General features: G+C 40.9%; 2 protein-coding genes across 2 annotated transcripts in view; one reads left to right on the plus strand and one right to left on the minus strand.

Annotated features, from left to right (window-relative positions):
* Positions 1-932: 932 nt before the first annotated feature.
* On the plus strand, positions 933-6,175 carry LOC308100546 (homeobox protein vent1-like; the record flags this gene model as incomplete). Its single annotated transcript, XM_080449613.1, has 2 exons — positions 933-1,469; positions 5,906-6,175. The coding sequence occupies 2 exons, from the start codon at positions 933-935 to the stop codon at positions 6,173-6,175; spliced, it is 807 nt and encodes a 268-aa protein (XP_080305739.1).
* A 1,784-nt stretch (positions 6,176-7,959) lies between these two features.
* kndc1 (kinase non-catalytic C-lobe domain containing 1) overlaps positions 7,960-24,975 on the minus strand; it is a 78,080-nt gene continuing 61,064 nt past the window's right edge. The window contains exons 21-30 of the mRNA XM_080449946.1: positions 22,913-23,023; positions 22,481-22,628; positions 21,532-21,702; positions 20,106-20,321; positions 19,010-19,092; positions 17,726-17,876; positions 16,760-16,882; positions 14,876-14,935; positions 12,049-12,206; positions 7,960-9,462 (exon numbers count right to left, since the gene is read on the minus strand). Of these exons, the coding sequence (XP_080306072.1) occupies positions 9,234-9,462; positions 12,049-12,206; positions 14,876-14,935; positions 16,760-16,882; positions 17,726-17,876; positions 19,010-19,092; positions 20,106-20,321; positions 21,532-21,702; positions 22,481-22,628; positions 22,913-23,023 (1,450 nt within the window). The 3' untranslated portion in view covers positions 7,960-9,233. The remainder of the gene's footprint in view (positions 9,463-12,048; positions 12,207-14,875; positions 14,936-16,759; positions 16,883-17,725; positions 17,877-19,009; positions 19,093-20,105; positions 20,322-21,531; positions 21,703-22,480; positions 22,629-22,912; positions 23,024-24,975) is intronic.

Below are 24,975 nucleotides of genomic sequence, written 5' to 3' on the forward strand. Positions count from 1 at the left end.
GACAAGCCTCTATCATTCAATAGTGCAAGCTTTCCATTTCTCCAACTCTGTCTAGTTGTAGCCTACTAGCCTTATTGGCCTTTTATATGAATTGGTCTGTCCATGCAGTCGGTGTTGAGGGCCAAACACTTTATTCTAGACCTCCATTCTTTATGAAAAAGGTTACCTGACATTTAACGTGCATTGGAATTGGACACAAATTGAGACTCTTAAAATCGGACTGTTTGTGATTTTCTTCGGGGGTAGACTCAGACTGTCTAGTGCATTGGTTCTCAGGGGTCATTGGGGGGGTTCCAGGGGGTCGCCAGCAAAATGTTTTAATATAGCATCACAATAACTTTAACCTTTTATAATATGGGCTATTCAAAAATAGCAGATAGACAAAAAAAATAGCAGATCTACAAGCTGTAGATCTGCTATTTTTTTTTTGTGCTTTTAAAATAATATAATATTTTTTAAAGCCAACATTTGTAACTCAAATCTGTGCTTCTGGGGGTCCCTGGAACAACACATTTTGAGATGGGGGTCCGCGGCCAAATGCATATCATTTTGGGGGTCCTTGACATGAACCACTGGTCTAGTGTATGCAGGCCTATGCACAGACATGAAAGTCAGGGTCGTGATACAGTCGGCGGGGCCACAGTTTCAGGCGGGCAGACACATGTATGAGCTCCAGAGATTCTCACAGACCGAGTGGCGCCGAGGTCTTCACACACTCACAGGATATGTAAAGCCTGCAATAACGAGCCATTAGCCCCCCTAATCAGTGGAATCGATCAGACGTTAACACCTCTTTACAATTGCAAATTTCTGAGGGGGGCCAGGCCTATAAAAGCGGCCCTGGGGACAGGAGTTCATCACATCACTCTCTGACTCTCACTGGATAAAGAGGTCACTGACCACCAGCACTGATACATTACACAGCCGCAAACATGGTGAAAATATTCTCTGTTGACTGGATGGCGCAGAGCCACTCTAACAGCACACCGACAGAGGACCAAGGAGCGATTATTGATAACACCCCAACCCAAAGACCCCATGTTCCATGCATGGTGCAGCCTCGTCCACCCACTTCTTACGAAAAGGGTTACCTGCAGCTGAAGCCGAAAACAACAACATCTCAACACTGTGAGAGCAGCAGTCATCGGGGATCATCTGAGATGATGAGCTCACCTCTCCGTGAAACAAACTGTTCGTCGCCTCCTTCGGATTCAGAAATCAGCGGGTGCTCGTCTGGTTACGAGAGCGAAGCTGCGTCCTCGGGCTCGGAGTGTCCCTCTGTGGAAGAGGAGGTCACCGAGATGGAACAGGTCACCGAGATGGACAGAGATGCGGCCCAACGCCGTGTGCGCACTAAGTTCTCAGCGGAGCAGATCAACAGACTGGAGAGAATCTTCAACAAGCACAAATACCTGGACGCCGGGGAAAGAATTAAGACTGCAGAGAAGCTGAAGCTGTCTGAGACACAGGTAAGATTGGCTACAATTAAGACAAAACTAATATGAATGCACAACGTTCGCTTAGGTTCATTTCCAGTTCGATGCTCTATATCTATGCAATGATTTTAACGATGTTTTCCCTTTTTTTGTCTCTCAGGTCAGAACGTGGTTTCAGAACAGAAGGATGAAGCTTAAACGGGACGTACAGGACATACGGGCTGAATTCCTCGCCCCCGCCATGTTCCAGGCCGTGCCCCAGATTCAGTACCCCGGCTTCGGCGGACAGCGACTCCAATATGGCCAGGCGTTTTACCCTGCCATTGTTCCCCAAATATTCCCCATGCAACAACACTTTTCACACCAGCCCACGCATGTCATGATGCATAACCCCCTTTTCTACTGAAGACATGGCCCAATGTACATTGTTAGCGACTCAAACACTTAGAATTCGAAGTTAAAGTGCAATCCCTACTTTTTTACGAGGTGTTGTGTTACCAATATTATTTTTTTTATGTAAAGCTGTACAGAAATACAAATGTCTATTTATCATTGAATAAAAACATATATTTTATTGAAATACTCGTTTCTGTGCTGGTTTCTTTAGGCTAGATTGTCATTATTAAATTATTATATAAGGGCTATTATATTCAAACTGGGTGGAGGTCTAGGAAGGCTGCTTCAAAGGGAACCATTCTATTCTACTGAGATGGTTGACAAAAGTATCTATTCTTATCATTAGAGGATTAGCTGAACATGAATAGGCCATTTAAGTCTTATTTCAAGCACATCAGACAACAGATGGGTATGTTATCTCAGTGCTCTATCAAAGACATGGGATTGGGGATCAGGCTATTAGCAGAAGTTCTTATCACAGTCCCTTGTATGGCTTCCTTGATTTGATCCCCTCATGACAGTCACACTGACGCTTAGTCCAATTAAACAATCATACAATTAAATCACGGCATGGCCTGCAGTGAGCATTTCGTGCTCAAAGATAGGGGGCAACGACAAAATGAACCATATTTATTTATTTTATGGACGACGAGGGTGGAGCGGGTTCTCTTCTCGTCCCAGTCTGTCCCACCTGTCAACAGAGACAGAGAAGGGACCCCATGCTGCGCTTTCAAATGAAAGTCAACTAGTCGTGTTTGTCCTCACCGCTGCACTTCAAACGCCATGCTAACGGGGAGATCATGGTCAACAATTAGCTCAGATTAAGCCGGTCATTGATGAGTTTACACTTACTGCTGGAGCCCTCCGGCCTGGCTCCAGAGAGTCTGGGGTTCTGTGTGCCTTTGAGTCTGATCCCTGGTTTGAAGTCGGGCCTGAGGTATAGACTGTTGTGATGTGACTGTTGTAGGTACCATTTGAAGTACCATGATAGGCTTGATAGCACACCTTTGTCTATACACAACAACTGTAAATGAATTAACGGAACATCAATAACTGCTGAAGGAGAAAGGTATGTCGCTAGGCCAAGTTATTGATGAATTACCTTCAAATATACACAACAAAAAGAACACAATTTAATGTTCTGCCAAATGTGAGAATACACTTTCTGATTATAATTGCCATTATAAGACATGTATTATACAATGCTGTCACTTTAATTTCAATTATAGAGCAGTGGTTCTCAAACTTTTCAGGCCACCCCCCAAAATAATCGTATTTGAACTGGGGGCCCCCCAACCCTGATAAGCACTTGGAATTGTAGGAGTTGAGGCGTTACATTTAGTTTGACTGGTTCCACAGATACATATTCTAAGCTCACAGCTTGTAGATCAGCTATTTTCACTTATATTATTTGACAATTTGACCATTGTTTGACCAGTTTTTATAGTATATATATTTTTTTATAGTTTTGTTGATTACTTTTGATGCAGTAATGGTCTTTTTATTTTCTTCCTTTTTTTGTTGAGGTCACTGTCATCTGGGGACCCCCCAAAACATCATGTGGGGACCCCGACCCACAGATTGAGAACCCCTGAGCACCAGCATAGCAGTTGCAATGGAGTTTACAAGGATCGAGGTCCAACAGCAGCAAATGTCATTTTAAATTAGCATGTTAACGAAGATCAAACGGACCTTTCTCACTTTCTGTTGATACGCTGTGATGGCGTCACACCCTCCCACTCAGACGCTTACAAAGACCTCATCAACAGGCTGTTGACAGCGCAGCAGACAGCCAGGCGCTTCTGTTCTGTCTGCGGCCGAAATTCACCAGCCTCGACGGCCAATAAGTCACAATTGATTTAAATACAATGTCAAGTTGTTTTATTTCATTTCCCCCAGACTCTAACAAGAGAACAGAAGATTAATAACTTGATTGAATGCAAACTCAAATCCAACTCCACAAGTTCACACCAGGAGTGGATGAGATTATGTTGCGCATTCCTGGGACATTGATAATTTAAACAATTATTTAAAAACAAGAGATTCTGGATAAATAGTATAGGCAAAATGTATGAGGTATTTACTGTACCTAAACTCAAACGTACAATAGGTGCTAATAAACAGTGATCCCCCCTGTCCGTTCTGCTTATTATCACATACCATCAAATGTATAAACACATAGGCTACATAAACATATGAGGATGTATACAGGGGATGTACTGTACATGTATGACACGTGTAAAACAGAAGGTCAAGATGATGAGGCAAGAGACTGAGGTCAGAGCTCTCTGAAGTGTTTCTGCTTGGTCTGTGTTCAGTCAAAACTATAGCCCCATAAAGAGTGCACCCCTGGTAAAAGCAGTATAATATTTTTCCAGGACTGAATTCTGACACATGACAAAAAGTGAACGTGTTCATTGTAGACTTCTATATTAAGTGTATACGCTCCTTTGAACACATATAGTCAGCAGTGTAAACAACTCTGCAAACACGCACATGCCTTCACGCACGCGTGTGTGCGCACACACACACACACACACACACACACACACACACACACACACACACACACACACACACACTGAAGATCAGGCCTGTCCCTTGATAAATGGATAGTTGGATAATTACTTGCCATTAAAAGTTAAAATAATGAAAGGGAAATGCCTACCTATTTCAACCCAAGATCTTTAGAAACTTCCTTTTAGGAATGGCTATTGTAAAGTCGGTGATGAGGAATTCAGGCCATCAAGAGTGTGACAACCAACCCCAGTCTCCCATTAATCAGTGCAAGAGAGGACAGGTCAAATGTTTGAAATATTACTACAATAACTCATATAAATTACATTCATGCTTTGTTTTGTATTATTTCATTAATCGTGGCTATATGGCGTCGAATCATTCAGACATACAGCCTCCCCTACAGTATTGACATTTCATTCACTCCCCCTACCATCTACATGATACTCAGACTTGGAGGCGCCCGGACAACCATCCAATCTTGAACGTGAGAAAAGGAACACAATTGCGGTATCTATTAACCTCAATTACAACGGCCATCAGGTTTTTATCGTTCCGTTGAGATCCCTTTGCATATGCAAATAGAGACGTGTGCCCCTCCTATATATAGTGGCCACGACCAGGTCAGTGGTCAAAGCACACCTTGAGCCTCAGTCATAGCTATACATCCTACAGCCGTCGGAATACCAACACAAATAATGGCACACAACTTCTCCGTAGAATGGCTTTCCAAAAGTTGTTACACCACGCAAGACTGTGAGGATGTTATGATCCGAACCACGCAATGCAAGACCGCTTCACTCCAGCCTAAAGTCCACAGTGAAATGTTTCTACAAACTCAGATTGAGGAGCTCGCAAAGGAATCAAGAAGCCAATTTACTCCGACCTCACCAAACAGTAAGTTCTCTTTTTGATATAATATGAGTTTGTTTGTGCATCTTGTGTGCAGAGCATGAAAGCCCTGTTTTACCAATTGGTTGGATTTTAACCGAATCTTCTCTCTCTCCCTCCATCCATCAGATAGCTGCGGGTACACCTCGGGGTCAGAGAGTGAGATTGGAGAAGACAGCGAGCGAGAAGCGGCCCAGAACCGCAGGATGAGGACCAAGTTCACCACCGAGCAGATCAGCAAGCTAGAGAACACATTCTGCAAGCACAAGTACCTCGGCGCCACGCAGAGGAGGAAAATCTCCGAGAAACTCAACATTTCTGAAACTCAGGTAAATAGTGACCTATTGTAGTTCAGTGTTTCTTAAAGTCGATTCCAGGAATCCAGGGACTCTCTGGGTTTCTTTAGGGGGGTCTAATTTCACCCTTACAAGTCTGTAACTCTGACAGTGTACAAATTCATTTGTACACTGTCAGAGTTAAGGAAAGACCTTGAAATGTAAAAGTTAGAGAACCATTGCTGTAGTTCTGTCTTTCCTTGAATCAGTGACAATATAATAATATAAACTAAAGAAAAACACAAAAGTACAAGTTATCTTTTCATTGTATTTTTATTTGACAAGTGACAAAAACGGATGACTAATTTTCCCCCTCTTCTTCTATTGCAGATCAAAACCTGGTTCCAGAACCGAAGGATGAAACTGAAGCGAGAGGTCCAAGACCTGCGCCCCGAGTTCTTCCACGCGCAGTCGAGTCTGCTGCCGCCTTTCCTGTTCGCGGCGCCGCCGTCGTTTCAGCACCACCCTATGAGCGGACAGCTCCCCGCCTACTCCTACGGACCCCCACCGCCGGTCCAGCGCCTCCCGTTCCCCACGCAGCAACATCTCACAGTTCAGCAGCATCTCACTCCAATGATGCTACATCCTCACTACTACTAAAGCCTATAGTTTTTTCTATTCAAAAATCTATGTTTCTCATGTGGAACTGATGTTTAATTTAACTGTGGATGGATTTCCTATCTAGAATCTAGATGTTTTTTTTTTCTCTTTCCTCTCTTTGTGGAGGGGGTTTTAAGATTTTTATTTTGTGAAGCACTCTACATTTTATCCAATCTGTATTATATGTAAATAGATATTTATACAGAGAAATGTTTTATTATGGTTTATGCTATGAAACAAATAAAATTGTTTGAATTCTACCAATTCGTCGCAAGTTTCTGCAGAGGACACGACAAGAACAAGCATGGTAGCTGAAAACTATTCGGGGGTATCAACATTAGATTCATGAAGTAGCCTATAATAGATTTTTAAAAATAAGCTAAAAAGTCTTCTTAAACCTTCCAAAATGAACAGCAAAGTGTCGAAGGAAGTTCAATGTTAGACAATTTGCTGTTGGAAGGCTAATAAAGACACTTAAATAATGTTGTTACCGATACACCTAAACAATGTGACAATATAAGTCTTTTAGCTATATAATGATAGACAGTGTTTTGCCACCAGCTTTTCGGCTAGTGTGAGCCGCAAAGAAACAAATGGTGTAGGTTCCAGCCCATAGTGCTATTGGCACAATACTGTGACCGTATTGTTTCACATTTTGTCACGTTTGTCAACAACGGTGGATCACAGACCAGCTGTATGGTCATGGTCCATAGACCAAAACCTTCAGCATATCATGCATAAACTGACAATACCTTTAAAGAGAGTCGGCCTGCTGTGCTTATACTGGTTTGGCTGGAATATCCATTTCGTGTAGCATTATATGGGTTTATAAGTGAATGAGTCGTCTCAGCACAGTTAGCAGCCTCTGGACAGGCTACAAGTTGATGACCGGTGGCGTGGCTCCGAGCCGTGATTACGTTCTGCTCTTTAGAGATTTGCATCTTCAAAGGGACTTCAAAGCCGAGGTAACTGCTAGATCATTTAGATCCATTGAGCTCCTATTGTCTCTAAATTGAACTTTTCGCACTTACTTGAAAGACTCCGAGACACGGCGCCCGCAAGTCTGCCAAATGTGTATATTGTCTCACGTTAAAGTCATTAGATGGCACCAGTTAAAGAGGTGGCTGATTGAGTCACTCCTGTCATATAGTCTCGTTCACTGATGGATTTGTAAATCCATTTTAAATGAAATACCTGTGTAGTGACTGCACTGCAAACTCCAACTGTTTATTAAAGGATTTCCATTAGAGACACATGAATAAGCCTCTTCCTGGGGTCCTAAACAAAGAAAATACAATACAAATGTACAATCAAAAATACAAATTAAAGTACAAAAACAATAAAATAAAAACAATACAAATTAACATTATAAAATCAAATCCAATAGTCCAGTCAAATTAAACAAATACACAGTTACATACTCGAGTTACTTGGCAAGATAGCTATGTTTTTTTTAAAAGTAATTTTGCTATGGATTGGGTTTTTGTTCTATTGGCCTATATATACCAGTGAGTTTTAGAATTTTGTTTTTTGTGCTGTTTTTGTTCTTATGTTACCAGACGCTCAGAACATATTCAACTCAGACATCCAATGCTAAAAATGTGAAGTCACATTTGCACACACACACACACACACACACACACACACACACACACACACACACACACACACACACACACACACACACACACACACACACACACACACACACACACACACACACACACACACACACACACACACACACACACACAATGGAAACAAAATGAACACATACACGCAGCTTGTATATGAAATGTAATTTATTTGGCTAAATCCAGAACACTTCCATAGCATAGGTATCACATGCCATGTTTCATGGGAGGAGAGAAATATAGGCTATAGAAGAAAAATAGACCAGAAATAGAAAAATAGACTTAACATACTGTACTTGATCAAATAACATTATGCACACACCGATACCTCATGTTAAATCAAAACCTCTGAAAGGCTAGTATTTACACAATAGATAAGCTTGTCAAGTGTTTGCCCTTTGTGTCACTACTATCCACACAATAAATACTATCTGTTAGCTGTGTTTAAAACAGAATGTGATGACGTCTGCTTTAGGAGTCTCTTCATATGGATGTAATTGTTAACAACTAATTGGGAAAACTAAGAGTTGTGTGCTATGATGAGCGAGGATAAGACCAGGTGAAGCACAAGCACAATGTAGTGAATAAAGTCCTGCGTTTGAATTTCCATGTTTCAGACAGTCAGACATCAAAGCAACATCCAATAAGACGTTTGCAAAGGTTTAAAAGTTAAAGCTCTATTATGTTTAAGAATGCAGACAGGTTAAGCCCAGGTATCACTATATAAAGATCTTATCATCTATTTAGGATTTGATCCACGTATATAAAGAAATCACTGGGTCAGGCCACAAATAATTATAACATCATCAGAATGACAATTATCTAGGGATGAATGATCTCAAATGACCCCACAAGCGGTATATTTTCCACTTAAATTAAGGAAATGTTTTAACCACTTAAGCCCCTATTCAAAAGCTTTCTAGAAATAGTCGGTTTACTTGATCTGCGATTTTAAATAGGTCATTATAAGGCAAAGACATTTGCAGCCACTTTCAACCTGGCATCCCCGTTTTGGGCATGTTATTATAGGTGAAAATGTTCTAAACTCTTCAACAAGCTGACAATGTGTCACACCGAGACACATTGTGAGCTTCTATATCTGCTATTTAAGAAAAAAACGCCAGGTTTAAAGTGGTTCATGTAAAAAAAAAAGAAAAAAGAACTTGACTTAATGTAAAAAATACTTATATATACACGCTAAGAGATGTGGATCATGGATGAGATCACGTGAGGTCAACTTTCTGCAGGTTTACCCGTGTGTTTAACTTTAAAACCAACACTATTCGCCAAAGCTGGGGGGCTGTTTGAAAAATAATACAAAACTATTAAACACCAAAAAGATGTTTGGCTGCAAATTTCAGCTATCAGAGTGGAACTGGGTCTGCTGTAGCAACTGGCTGGGGGAGGGGGGAGGGGTTCATGGCTCACTGGAAGGTGGCCTTGACCCTCCTCAGCGTGTCCTGAATCCTCCGGGCGTGCCGTTCGGTGGATTGCCGGAAGTTGGCGTCGTTGTCCGCCGCCAAGAGGTGAACGTCGCAGGTACTGAGGTTGGAGACGCGGTGCCGTAGGTAGGCCTGTAGCTCACGGTCGGGGCTGTAGGGGTACGCGGCGTCCTGGAACGCGTGCACTTGACTCACCACCTTCGCTATGCTCCTTGAACACAGGATGAATGACACAGGAGATAACGAAGGGAGCGTGGGCACAGATCAAACGAGAGAGAGAAGAGAGAAACAAAGGAGGATTGCTATTTTAATGTCGAGAAGCCGAAATCAAAGAATTTGACTCCTTATCATGTAACAAATAAACTCTTGAATCTTCAGTGTTACTTTATAACTCTGAGAGTGTGCAAAATCTGCACCCAAAATGGACCCATACGGGTCCATGCCAAGAGCATCGCTAGGTACCCTTGACCACCAGGACCCTAAGTTACAGGTCAATTAGGTTCAAGTTCACATTCAGAGAAAGGGTAAATGAATACTGAGGATTTTTCTGTGTCAGAATGAGAAGCCAGATAAAAACACAGAACAAGGGACGAAGCAAAACTCCAGTCTGATATCACTTCAGTGTCACCCCCACCCCCACACACACACATTGGAGAGTGCCAACGGAAACCCAGCTTTAGCAATAACCAGCTGTGTCTCTCTCTGCCCCCATACCAGCTATGTCTCCTGACCCTGGACATCTGGAGAAAACGACGCCTCGCGGCATCTGGGCCTTTGCAATCTCTTTACCAATCTCACCCCATCATCACGGGCACCATCTGGAGCAGCGCTAGGATGCCACTATCCCATTACCACACTACCGCCACGTGCCACGACCCTCAGCATCTGGTCAGCCATATTGGAGTGAGCGAGAAGGACATAGGGGAAACTATGTCCTCACGGCCACTTGGCCCTGACTTTGTTTCAGTTGGACATGCGTGCGTGTGTGTGTGTGTGTGAAGAGAAAGTTAATCTTCAGTTTATGTCATCTTGAGTTATTACTGGAGTGACATTTTGTGTCAGTACTAGGACACAGGGCATGTTTATCAGCACACAGGAACTAATGTGACTATTCTTTATGCAGTTTAAACTGGGGAGAGTGCATAGAACAGCAGTTTTCAACAGACATAAGAGGAGTGATGATTCCACCTTTGGGGAAGTTACTTTATAAATGTAATTTATTGCATATTACGGACAGGCAGACAGACAGATAGATAAGAGTCATACCATAAAATGGAAGAGGCTGAATGGAATATACAAGAATGACACAATAAGAGTACAATGCCATGTCATGTTGACACACAAAAAACTCAGAAGCTGCAGCACCCTCTATCGGTGCAGGGCATATTATTGTCAAAAATGGAATTAAAGTCTAAATAGAGAATGGTAGGATTTTTTAGCTGAGGGGGTGCTTTTTTTATGACATCACGCGCATGTGCGGTCAAGTATTGTGAGGTTTTATATGTTATTATATTTCTTTTTAGTTTTGCATTAAAAAAATAATTTGAGTTTCAACTTGTTTCTGTTTTTCTAACGGCTAATGAAATTATTTCTTCCCTTTTAGTATTCTTCTTAGTTAAAGCTGCGCAATGTAACTTTCCTGTCATACCCCAGATTTGAACCCGGGTCTACTATACAAGTACTGACATTTCTACCACTGAGCTAATAGAGCCTGCTTGCTTGCTGTGGGGAGAAATTGAATTTTGGACCTTCAGAAATAGGATCATGTCAAAGATCCTCCTGGCTGCTTTGCATAAACATAGATGACCTGCATGTGTTCAACCGCAGTCAGAGTAGTTGATGAGGGGATCATCGTTCATGCCTCCTCTGTGGAATTAATTACATGAACAATAGGAAGGTAAACGACTGCCCTTTGTCCTCTGATTGGGGAGGGATAATCCTTCATTCCTGGCCAGGTCTTTTTGCACAGTGTCTGCTGTTTGTGTTTGGAATAATTTTCAGGAGTCACAATTGATTCACAATTGAATTTTGACCTTCAGAAATAGGATCATGTCAAAGGTTGTGTCCAACCTAGACACAGATGCAAAATGTCTCAATAGAAGAGCAGGGACACCAAATTCAACCACCCCAATTGTATTGTAATTTTAAACATACTCTACCATACAGATAGGATAAAATAACATTTTATTCACAACATTTTTGACACAATACAGCTTTAACTACAGCCCTGACACAGTCACACTTACACACACATAAGTAGACTTAAAATAATCAGACAATTTTGTGTTTACTTGAACAATTGTATTTGAAAAAAGCTACATTTGATAAGTCTATCTGCATAGTGAGTGATTCAAAATGATTCCAATAACAAACGGCAGACACTGTGCAAAAAGAACTGGCCAGGAATGAAGGATTATCTCCCCTCAATCAGAGGACAAAGGGCAGTCGTTTACCTTTCTATTGTTCATGTAATTAATTCCACAGAGGAGGGATGAACGATGATCCCCTCATGATGATCCCCTCATGATGATCCCCTCATCAACTACTCTGATTGTGGTTGAACACAGGTCATCTATGTTTATGCAAAGCAACCAGGTAGGTGATACTGTTGTTGTTTGAAGTAAGTTGATCGCATTCTCGTGGGCTTCATCTTTTAAATTAGGCTTTAAACACAGGAATGTAAGACACTGCAATGATAGTAATTATATGCGGAGAGGAGACAAAAATGGTAATCGATGCTATTCCGACGCATGACGCACACACTGCAGATGTAAAAAAGCCGTGGATTTCCCCTCACCTGAGCTTGGTCCACTTGTATGCTCCAGTGGTGAGGGTGAAGGCTCCTATCTCTAACTGCTGGATGTGCATGGCCAAGATGTGTGCCGAGGGCAGAGTGGGTCTTCTCCTCGCCTGCTCTCCTCCCATCAGACACAGGTCATCACTCTTTAGAAACACCTACAGTAAAGAGAGCAGGGTTGTGGTTCTGTTAGCCGGTTCCGTTTTGGATCCGATTCTGACTATAAAATGAGTGCTAACTCATCACGATTTGTGTGCATGGGGATCTCATCTTAAACAAGCTCAGTGCTTAATGAGTCTTCCAGTTTAGTAGACCTTGTATTGTGAATTTGTACTTCCATGTACTGTTGTTCTCATGTCTTACTAAATAAAGTACATCAATCAATCAATCAATTGAACAGATTTACAATTGGATGAATGAACACTGAGGATTTTAGTGTGCTCAGAGCACGATTTGGATCTTTAACTAGTCATTTGTACAGTAACAAAAGGATAAATGAACACTGAGGATTTTAAGTTTAAGTTTAAGTGAAGTTTGTAAAATACCTGGATTGGTTAAGCTCAGTCTCTTTTCTTCGCTCTCTCTTCTACAACTCCTGTCAGTATGTGATGGTGTAATATGTTTGTTTATTCAACTGTGTGTTGGTTCATGGCAAATAGCTGCACTAAATGGAAATGTGGGGTGCAAGTGTGGTAAAATCAACAAACTGACAGTGAAATGCAATATTTGCATCAAGTTCCTCTCAACAAAGCAATCTCAACCAAGCAAACACCATGTTTAAACATGTAGCTAAGCAGCATCAAATGAAAGTAACAACTTTGAGAACCAAGTCAGTGAGGCCAGTGTGAGTGCAGCCAGTTGGTCAGTCGGTTGTTCAGTCGGCCTGTTCTGTCTGTGTGTTCAACACTTGGCTATTATACAAATGTCAGTTTTGAGAGGCAATTTCCAGAGAGAAAATTAAAACAAGAAGAGGTTGTCCAGCACCCAGTAGCTCAGTGTGTTCAATCCCTGTTATTCCTAATTTAAAAGCACATTTTGAAAGAGATTTCCCCAGGGGATAGACTTAAAAGCTATTTGAGAGTACATGCAGGGTGTCTTAGTCACAGTAGCTCCATGTCCACGGGTTGTGCTGTTAATCTTTACATTTTTAGATAACATAGTACGGCTTATTTCGGGTTTTGTCAACACAGTACTGAATAGTTTCATATAAAGCGCTTTGGGCAAATGTACCTTATGGCTTATACTATGCTCTGCCTGAGATTCATATCTTGAAGTTTATATTTTGTATTATGTTTTGTGCCATCAGCCAGCTTTGTGACTGGGAGCTACAGTATGGACACAGTTTACATTTTGAAAAGTGTTTGTATGTAGTTATGGACATGCAGACAAATTCATATAAAGGTGATTACCGTGATTACAACATTAACTTTGTGACAGCTTGGGGAGGGAGGAATGGGAGGGCAGAGACAGAAGAGGGGTGTTTGGATTTATTGTGTAAGGATGGGTGGGGGGTGGCGTGGGTTAATCTTATTATTTGTACACACTACTATTATTCCTGCACTGTAAAATATTGTGTTAAAGGGACACTTCACCCAAAAAAAACGTTCAATGGATTAGTCACCCCATGGAGACTTGAATTCATGGATATTTTTTTAGTTTTTTGTCTCATTCCTAAGACAATAATTTGATGACCGGAACCGCTGCCTACCGGTCCACTGCCTACCGGTCCACTGCCTACCGGTCAAATTATGGTCTTAGGAATGAGACAAAAACAAAAAAATATCCATGAATTCAGGTCTCCATGGGGTGACTAATCCATTGAAACAGTTTTTTTGGGGTGAAGTGTCCCTTTAATGTAACTCTGAATGTCCAAATGCAATTTCACAGTGTGACACAGTAAAGATTGAAATTATAATTATTATTATTTCTGCTTATAGGATATTCGGGCAAGAGAGAAAAACAAATGGACAGAGAAGGAATGCCCTGAATGTTGACGTTCTAGCTCACATGTGATGTGGGCAATCATGTCTTTTCGAATGATAAGTCGATCTTGATGGGCTATTGAGTTGGTCGCAGAGCATTAGAAAACTCATACAAAAACAGCCGTTCACACTGTCCGACGGCCATTCACACTCAGCCTGGCTGATTTGAATGTGAACCCTATAGAGTCATATGAGGGGAGGAGCGCATAAAAGCATATTAGCATAGAAATGTCCCATTCAGCATATCAATGGTTCAGGTGTACTATGTTTAGGACTACTTTTGAGTTCAGAAAGAGACGCCAAGGGACAGAAGAAATATTTCACATTTCCACACCAATCGAGATGAGAATTCGGCATGTCGAATAGAAAGCGCTTGTGTCTCATCTCAGCGATGGGGAAGAAGGGGAATTTAGAACTCTCTGACAAACTACAAATCCTTTTCCAGCTGAGGAAGAGAAACATGAAGAATTTGAAATCTCAGGCATTGGTAGGGAGAGACAGAGGCAAGAGAGCAGGCTGTTTTCACAAAGCCAACCGGTTAAATCAATCCAACCACTGCACCTATCGTGTTTGTCACATTTACGCCAAACTAAGGAAATCATTTTGGGATGGTGTGATATTCAAGGAGACGTTGCTTTCAGGGACTGGTTTAGCTGTGGGTCTGTATAGCAGACAGTGAGAACACTCCAAGCTGTTTTTTATTTGGTTGTCTGCCCTCCAGCTCAGCAGAACATTACGTGCCAAGTCCAGCCTATCTAGAGAAAAACACAAGCCAGTGTGCACACATACATGCACGCACGCACGCACGCACGCACACGCGCACACACACACACACACACACATACCTGCACAGCTCGCAGCTCCTCTAGGATCTCACACACTTTGCTAGGCAGATGTTTCCAAGCCTGCAAGGGAGACAGGAGGAAGTTTAATTTAGTAATTTCATTTAGCCACAAAAAATGGAAACTAATTATACAGGAATATAAGCAGCCTTCAGATAGAAATATGGAAATGTCCCTTATTCGGTTCAGATGGGTGTCTTTTCATAGGATATTTGAGGACCCTTCTGTACAGGACACAAACCTACTGTAAACTCTGTGCGCGTGTGCTACATCAGGAGTGTCTAAATCATTTTAGGTCATGGGCTGGACTGTATAAAATGTGACTTAATTCAGGCGGGACCATTGTGCACACGTGCAAACGCACATGTGTGAACGCATATGCATGTTATTTAAAAAAAAATAAAAAATGTTTGCATGTCTCTGCTCCAAAATATTTCACTTCACGATTTAGGTTCTTATGAGAAACATTTCTAGAAAACGTTTTTGTTCGGTATCAGCTATATATCAGAGACAAATGGAACAAATGTAGAACTAACAAAACAATGTTCAAGTGTAGGCTACACAATAGCACTTACATTTTATACTCATATTTTATATTTATATATTTTTTGACAAGTAACCAAACAGACCACTATAGCACTCACAGATCCATCAAAACTTCTATTTGTTTTTAGGTTTTAAGGCATGAATCTGGTCATAGTATCCCATAACACGTTTCTTGAGGCCTTGCACGTTGACATTGACATGGAGTACCTGATCAAGGCCCTGCACAGACTGAGGGTTGACGAGTAGACACAACAAGCACACAGTGGGCATTGGTAGTGCAGAGATGGCAGCAAGAGAGTGTCAAGAGAGCAACTGCCATACAAATACTTAACCCATTCAATCCGGCATACTAATAGCAGATCTACAAGCTCGTAGCGTGGCACCGAGTGCCACGCTACGAGCTTGTAGATCTGCTATTTTATTTGAAAAATCGCGAACATTTGTGCAAATCTTTTGAATGTATGTTTTTTAAAGCGAACATTTTTAACTCAAATCTTTGCTTCTGGGGATTCTACAAACCCCCCCCCCCCACCCCCATCTCAACATATTTTGTTCCAGGGACCCCCAGAAGCAAAGATTTGAGTTAAAGATTTGCACACATTTTCACGATTCCCCCCCCCTCAAAAATAGCAGATATACAAGCTCTATGAGCTTGTAGATCTGCTATTTTTGAATAGACAAAGAATAAATGCTTGTGAATCATTTTTCTCTTCTTCCCGAAATCAGAAGAAGCCGATTCACTGGACTGCACCTGGGCTGCGGGGCAAGGGCTGTCCAGCGCGTGGACCCCCGCGCTGCATCAGTGCTTGTTGCTATTAATGTTAATATGGATCCCATTTGAGGAGGACATTAACCCATTGAGACCTGAAGCCGATTCTACAAAATGTCTTCTATATCTTCTAAAACAGCTTTCTGAAAAAAACGTATGTTGCTATATCAGTAGTTCTCAAACTTTGTCATGTCAAGGACCCCCAAAATTATATGTATTTGGCCGCGGACCCCCATCTCAATATAATTTGTTCCAGGGACCCCCCAGAAGCAAAGATTTTAGTTAAAAATGTTCGCTTTAAAACAATATATATTCAAAGATTTGCACGCATTTTCATAATTTTTCAAAAATAGCAGATCTACAAGCTCGTATATACACGTATAAAGTGTAAAATAATGCTTTTTTGCTCAAATGAAAAAGTGACACAGATGCGATCCAGGGTCTTAATGGGTTAAATATGGTCTCATCGCAGGCAAATTCAACTCGTAGCCCGAGGGCACCGAATCCATGATTTATTGCAGTCATTCCGGAATTGTTTTGTGAGAAGCAATTTATTATCTCTGCAGCCTTACTGGTAACTGCCTGACAATCACATTCTCCAGGCCTCCGAGGATCTGCATGGCCGTGGCGAAGTTCCTCGACTCGTAGCAGTGTTTGCCAATCAACAGAAACTTGCTCAGCAAAGCCACTTGCGTCTGTAAACAAAACAGAGGACACATGACCAAAGACAGCACATAGAACCACTGAGAGATATAGGAACACAAACTGTGCCTACTGTACGCAGTAAAATCCCTGTGTCGATTTAAAGGGGGTTTCAACCTAAATCCCATTGTTCTGAGGTGAAGAGATCAGGCATATAGGGTGTGGCAAAAATACCCTATGACTGTGTATTTCTCCCATACATAAGAGGAAAAAAAAACATCATATGTTTTTATTCGGAGAGCACAAGAATCTGTTATACACAATAAAATAAAATCAACTGTGTTAACCCATTAAGGCCTGAGGCCGATTCTACAAAATGCCTTCCAAATCCGTTTTTTGAAAAAAACGTATGTTGCTATGTCAGTGGTTCTCAAACTTTTTCATGTCAAGGACCCCCAAAATGATATGTATTTGGCCGCGACCCCTCATCTCAAAATATTTTTTTCCAGGGACCCCCCAGAAGCAAAGACTCGAGTTACAAATGTTTGCCGTAAAAATATATATATTCAAAGATTTGCAAAAATGTTCACGATTTTTCAAAAGATAGCAGATCTACAAGCTCATAGCGCGGCACACACGCGCAATGAGCTTGTATATCTGCTATTTTTGAATAGCCAAAGTGTAAAATAATGCTTTTTTAGCTCAAATAAAAAAATGACACAGATACGTTCCAGGTCTTAAAAGGATTGTACAAATGTAACCAAACAGACCCGAAAGGGTGCTTTTTGTTAGATTTGTACAATCTCAGAATATTAATTTAAACTGAAGATTGTATTGTGTGTTTGACCAATACCACCAGACACAGCATTGCTCTCATTTGGCAGATTCGATCTCACCTTGACCGTGTCACAGATGACTATCTCTGCAGAGATCCAGGTGGTGACACTGTCTGCATATGTGAGCAGCCGCTGGAGGTGGCTGCGTGTCCCCTCACATGCAAACAGATTGTTGCCCTCTGGTGGCGGGACGTGCTGCTGAGACACATTCCTGATGGTGGGAAAAGCCAGGATTCAATATAGTTTTAGCCACTTAAAACCCTCAATACTTAGTAAAACTTGACCGTAGGCTCTGTACTTAGTCTGATATTTTTCCCTCTACATCAAACATTTTTGGCGAAAAGATTGGAGACGAACGTTCCCCCGAGAATAGGGATGCTGGGCGTTCAGTGGTTCTCAAACTTTTTCATGTCAAAAAGACCCCCAAATTAACGACCAAATGTATGTATTTGGTCGTGGACCCCATCTGAAAATATTTTGTGCCAGGAACCCCCATACAAGATTTACGTTTTAAAAATATTCAATTTTCCCCCCAAATTTTTCAAGTAAAAAAAAAAGAGCAGATCTACAAGCTCACAACACATAGATCGTCTATTTTAAAATATCCGATGTACTGTATGTATATCGATTGATTGAATACTTTATTAGTCAAAAATTTAAACAGCAGGATAACACAAAAAAGTCCTGGGGACTTGTTTCAATTGTGGTCGTATGTATTCAATTCATCAACAGAGCATAGAATATTGACACAATAATACATGTCATCAACAATTACAAATATATATATATTAACAGAGGGAAAAAAGGGAAAGGGAAAATTGGCGGCAGTGTAAGACCTCTCTATTTTAGGGGATTTCATATCCATGTCCACTTGTAGTTTTCTGACAGATATAGGGGTCAAGTGGTTAAACTGATTTTGATGCTGTTTTAACACATTTTATTTGGGACCCCCTGGAACCCTCTCAAGGAACCCTGGGGGTCCCTTGACCCCACTTTGAGAACCACTAGTTTAAGTCAATAGTTCATCATTTTTTTTTCATCATGAAGGGTTCACCCAGTTCATAAATGTGAGTTACTTTTGACACATAATCAGAATCAATGTAATAACCAAATACAATAATATGCAGGACTGTGCCAGACAAGCTTAACAGAATCTCCCACATTGCTTAAACTAGGGACAGGGGGGAAATATATTGTGGATGGTAGATTAGTAAATGGATTACTTAAATATTAACAATCATCAATACTAAATATGTGTGTGTGTGTGTGTGTGTGTGTGTGTGTGTGTGTGTGTGTGTGTGTGTGTGTGTGTGTGTGTGTGTGTAGCAAGTTGTCTGTACTCACTTGTTTGGACTCGAACCCTTTTCTTTGACACCTTGAATTCTCGAGTTGAGGAAGTGAACTGGGTGACAGCCATGGAAAATGTCCTGTTAGACATATTTTAATAGTAACGTCACCTCATGTCATTCAAGTGCACAGGAGAGCAACATGCCAGTTAATGGTGACTTACATCTTCATAGAGGTATGTCTCCCTCTAGTGTGGAACACAAGCAACAGCACTTTAAATGTGAGTAGGAGAAAAGGGATTTTGTGTGAATATATCCATCACATTGAATGTTTGTCTGTGTATGTGTAAGCATGTGAGAATGTGGGTTTTTATATGGCCTGTATATGAGCATGTTTATTATGACTCTACAATGAATTGTAAATAATTATTTCAGTTTCCACAATTAATAATGACACAATAGTGGCGCTGAACCATTTGATTGAATCTACAATACTTGCAGTAGTTGGAAATATGGAAATTAACATGTGGATCAGGATTAACTGTGACCATTGTGTAATACACTGGATTATCGGTTTAGCTGTAATTGTAACATAATAACATCCTGGGATGGCCTATGTTTGTGCAAATACAAGTTGGGGAGCAAGTTGGGGAGCAAATATTATTTCAATTAATCAAATAATCGAGAACCGAAATAATCGTTTAACCACTTAAACATTGCATGCTTTGTTTTAAGCAACGGTGTCATGCATCAAGTCAAGTTGTGAGCTTGTAGATCAGCTATTTTCAATATCTTCGCAATTTTTTTTAACATTTTCGCTTATAATAACATGCTCAAAAGAAGGGATCAAGTATTAATCAATTATTTTATTACATTATTGATAATTTTTTATTATCGCTTAACCCATTAATACCTGGAACGCATCTGTGTCACTTTAGATTTCTTTGGCTATTCAAAAATAGCAGATATACAAGCTCATAGCGCGGCACCGAGTGCCGCGCTATGAGCTTGTAGATCTGCTATTTTTGAAAAATCATGAATTTTTTTTCCCAAGATTTTTTTCCAAAAACTGTTAGGATTTAGAAAACATTTTTAAGAATCGCCTCAGGTCTTAAAGGGTTAAAGTGATTAGTTCGATTAGCTGTTGGATTAACCTGCTGCAGCAGTGTGAGCTGCTGTGCCGTCTGCTGTGCGCCGTATTCACTCTGGCTGAAGGGGAGGCGCTCGTCGCCACGGAGGCATCCGCTGGACAGGTCGTCCATCAGGGAGCCGTAGTACGTCACGGGCAGGGCCGCGGCGATCGAGAAGGCCTTCTCTTTGGACAAGGACACCGTGGGCTCCACCACCCTGGAGATCCTCCACTGAAACGTCTAGAAAGATGACAACGTGTGAAGGCCGACGCGTTCTTGTTTTGTTTTGTTAATGAAATGTCTGAATATACAGCCCTTAACCCATTAAGACCTGAGGCCGCTTCTAAACATTTTCTAAATCCTAACAGTTTTTCGGAAAAAATTTAAAAACAAATAATTTTCACGATTTTTCAAAAATAGCAGATCTACAAGCTCGTAGCGCGGCACTCGGTGCCGCGCTATGAGCTTGTATATCTGCTATTTTTGAATAGCCTAAATACATCTAAAAGTGACACAGATGCGTTCCAGGTATTAATGGGTTAAGTCAAGTCTGATATGGGAGAGAAGGCCTCGCAACATCATTTCTGATTTTAAAAGGCTGCATAATAATACATTTAAAAAGTTGAAAATGTACGCGTCGGTGCCTAATCACCCCGTCAGGATTTATTTATCAATAATGTCCGGCTACCCGTCAATTATCCCTTGCATAATAGGCACACAAGGTCTTCCAAAAGGGTCCTCAGCTGCAATAAGGAAAAGGAATCCAGCGCAAGCCAAACCAAATTTCAAATGCCTCTAGTTAAACTGGCTGTTTAACATGAAAGACTGAAAGCAACTAATTCAGGCCCATTGCCCCATGGTCTACACCAAGGATATGTGTTCTGCGTCAAAAGATGTATCTTCATTATTTGTGCTACCGCTTTAACATGTTTTGGGGGGCATCCAAGGGTCAGTCGAAGAGGTTAGGTGTTCTGAATAGAGCTCGCCTGATGCCAGATTTTTGTGTCCTAGACCTCCTAGACCACTGATTACCAACTCTTTCACTGTATCTTGTAAAAAGAAAAAAAAGAAAAGAAAGAAAACAAATAAAGAAATAATTAACGTTTGAATTTGAGAACATTTCACCTAAAAACAACCAAATAAATTTAAATAAACACAAATAACTTTTTAACCCATTTAGACCTGGAACGCATTTGTGTCACTTTAGATTTCTTTGGCTATTCAAAAATAGCAGATACTGTATACAAGCTCATAGCTATGAGCTTGTAGATCTGCTATTTTTGAAAAATCTTGAAAAAGTTTTAGAAGACATTTTGTAGAATCGGAACCTCAGGTCTTAATGGGTTAATAGATAAAAACATATATATATATTTCGGCCAAACGGATATATTGGTCAGGCTCTAGTTTTGACCACATCAATCTATTTTACGGACCATCATACTACACTGACTTTTCTTCCTGGGTCCTCGATGGATGATTTGCCGCACAGCAGCTGGACAGACAGGGAGTCGTCGCCCTCATCTTTGTGGATCAGGCTTTGACTTCCATGGCTCCACGTCTTACTTGGAGAGCTGTGGAGGCTGGTGAGAAGGACCTCTCCTCGGCTGTCTAGTGGAGCCACCTGTAGAGGAACCAGAATGGGCAAACAATGGAATTTGCTGTAAACAGTGCATCAGCTGTCTTTTTGTCATTCCAACAATGTTCCTCTGAGTGAGAGAGATTTTGGCAAATGCCCAACAAGCAAGCCTACAATACAAAGTTGACTCACGGTTGATTCAATTTAGCTAGTCTATTGATTCAGACACTGATTTGAGTTGTTTATAACGTACTCCTGACCAGTGGTGTAAAGTAACTAAGTACATTTACTCAAGTACTGTACTTAAAGTAAAATGTTGAGGTACTTTACTTCCAACGGTCTATACTTTTACTTCTACTCCACTACATCTCAGAGGCAAATATTGCACTTTTACTCCACTACAATTATTTGAAAACTCTAGTTACTATTTACTTTGCAGATATAACTTACTACATTATAGCCCCATTTTATACCTAGCCGATCTACAAGCTCACAAGTGAGCTTTTGGTACTTTAAGTACATTTTGATACCAATACATTTGTACTTTTACTCAAGTAAATTATGAATTTCTGACTTTTACTTGTAACAGAGTACTTCTGCATTGCAGTATTGATACTTTTAATTAAGTACACCAGGGTATGACACTAATCACCGATCTACAAGCTCACAATTTCATCACATCACGACACCAGCGTGCAACAAGTGTTTTTGAGAATTTTATCCCATAATGATCGACGTGCCCAAAATAGGAATGCCAGGGTTAATGTGACCGGCCGCGGGCATTGACCACTTGGTCAACTAAACGATTCCTATGTCTGATTACCTGAGTGATGAGGAAGTTCTCCAGCGTGTTCAGAAGGACAGACTGCTTCGTGAAGTCCACCAGTCTACAATCCATCACCCAGGCCTCCAGCAGAGCCAAACTGCGGTGGAATACCTTTGCATTGTCTCCTGACAAGTCTGGACCAGCTCTGGCACAGAAAAATCACAGCAGAGTGAAGCCCGATTCATACTTCTTTGCCGCACATCAAAAATAGCCGCGACCTAAGCTCACAACGCATAGCGGATGATGGCTTTACAAAACAGATACACAATTCATGCAAACACAAATCACACACCAGAAGTAGAGTGCTCAGCCAGAGGTAGAAACTACTTCTAACTTCAGACTATGGCGTTCAATAAAATGGAGTATTTTCAGAACAGTTAATTATGCAGCTATTTCTTTGTGTATTCATGAGATATACTGTGTATATACCTTGAGGAACTGACGAATCTGTCCATTAGGAATTGAAGAAGCTCCTCTGGAGTACAGAAGTGGCGATACGTGTACAGGAAGTGTTGGACGTAACCTTCCAGAGCTGCGTTTCTAGAACGAGATGGAACATTATAATATCAACACAATATGCAAGTTTGTCGATACAAGCCAACATTAGATTAACACCAAAATATACATTTATAAATGTGACTGACAACATACCCCAAAATTACTACTCTATTGTTCTTAATGTTGCACTCATTCAACTCAGTCTGAGCTGGTTTAAGTCAGTCTTTAGATGTTTGCCAGCGCATGCACCAAAACTAACACTGTATATCCTAATACAGAGCCGTCTTGAAATCACAGACATGTAGTGTTACCAAATGAGCCTGAACCTGCTGTTAGTAGTAAGGTGAGATGAAATTAGCAATATTATTATACAATTCTTATTCTCATTCACTGCCACTGACGTAAAAAACGTATTTTTTTCCAATTACCAAATCTGCCACTGAAAAAAAACGTAATTTTGCTAAATAATTTTTTTAAACAAGATCTCAAGGTCCTTCATCTCTCTCCACGACACATTTCATTGTGCACACCCGGATACGGAAATACGTCATATCGAAGATTTTCGCTTCCGCCCGCTTCCTGTTTAGGTCCCGCCTTCAAACGGCCTTTTCTCGGCTTTGCATTTCTCCGCCGCGGAACGCTGTTTAGCAACGCTGTTTTGAAACTGCTTCTACTGCAAAATGGAATGTCGCCGATTGAAAATGTCTTCTCTGGGCCACTCACACAACTACCCTGTGTGTCTACAAACAGTTGAACACGCGATCATAAGGGATTTAGCGAGGTCTGAAAAGTAAGTGAGTTTTCCGTTCACATGGCGATACATGGTGTTCTACGCTGGGCTGGAGGAGAAGGGCTCCACCCAGATCTGAATGTTTGTTGTCTGAGCGACGTGCACGACTCGCCTGTGTGTTTAGAAACGACTGGACTTGCGATCATAATGAGATTTTTTTTTTAAAACATTTTTATAAAAAACACTAAATCGCTGGCAGTGGGCAAACACAGCCAGAAATAAGTCTGGCAGGGAATGAGTTAACAATGTAGCAGCTTTTTAGACTGAAGATAATGTGATCATGTGGCACATGTGCCTCTCTAAATTGTTCTAGGTGAAAGATATCGGTGCCGTGATCATGCAATTACCGGTACTGTGATTGACTCAATTATCATGTCTCAGTCTCACCTTCTCTCTCTCTCCCCCTCTCTCTCTCTCTCTCTTAAACCCTATATAAGTACTTCATTGACTGGGGTCCCCCAGAGGTTTGTACTTGGCCCTATTCTTTTTTACCCTCTATACCAAATCTATTGGCTCAAAATAGCCGATCTACAAGCTCGCAACGTGTCATGTTGCGAGTAGGGTTTAACATTTTCCGGGAAATATCTAAATTTAATTCCCGGGAATTTTCAGACCTTTTCCCGGGCTTCCCGGGAATTCCCGTTAAAGGGTAAAAAAAAAAAAGTACCCACTAAAATGCTTTTATATGTAGATATTTAAATAGCCAATTTTATATTGAGGTGCCCAAATGTCCCTATTGTGTCCACCTATGAACTTGCACTAATAATGACTTAAGTAGATTTTTTAAATCATATAAATATAATATATAAATATAATATAGTGCCCTGGCGGAGATCTGCCCTGTTACGCAGCAGCGGGTGAAGACAATTAACTTAAACGAGGAGCTGCGCTGTGCACCCAACACGCACTCAAACAATGTCAAACTCTAGCTGCTGAAATAAACGTTCCATTTGTATCATTATTGACAAGAGAATTTGCAAAAGGATTATTTATTTATTGTCCATCAGAGCGCCGGTGAGGTCACAGCTTATCTCTACTTTTGTAGGATATTGATTTGATATTGTTTGCAGTTATTAATTTATTTTAGGCTACTTGGATATTAAGACTCCATTTTGGGATGTTGGCTGTATGTTGTCAAATGTATTAATCTATATTTTGTTGTTGATCAAATGTCGGGTTTTGTAGTGTGATTTTGATGTGCACA

This window comes from Gymnoscopelus braueri (genome assembly GCF_963280865.1).
Source record: "Gymnoscopelus braueri genome assembly, chromosome: 14".
NCBI classification, from domain to species: Eukaryota; Metazoa; Chordata; class Actinopteri; order Myctophiformes; family Myctophidae; genus Gymnoscopelus; species Gymnoscopelus braueri.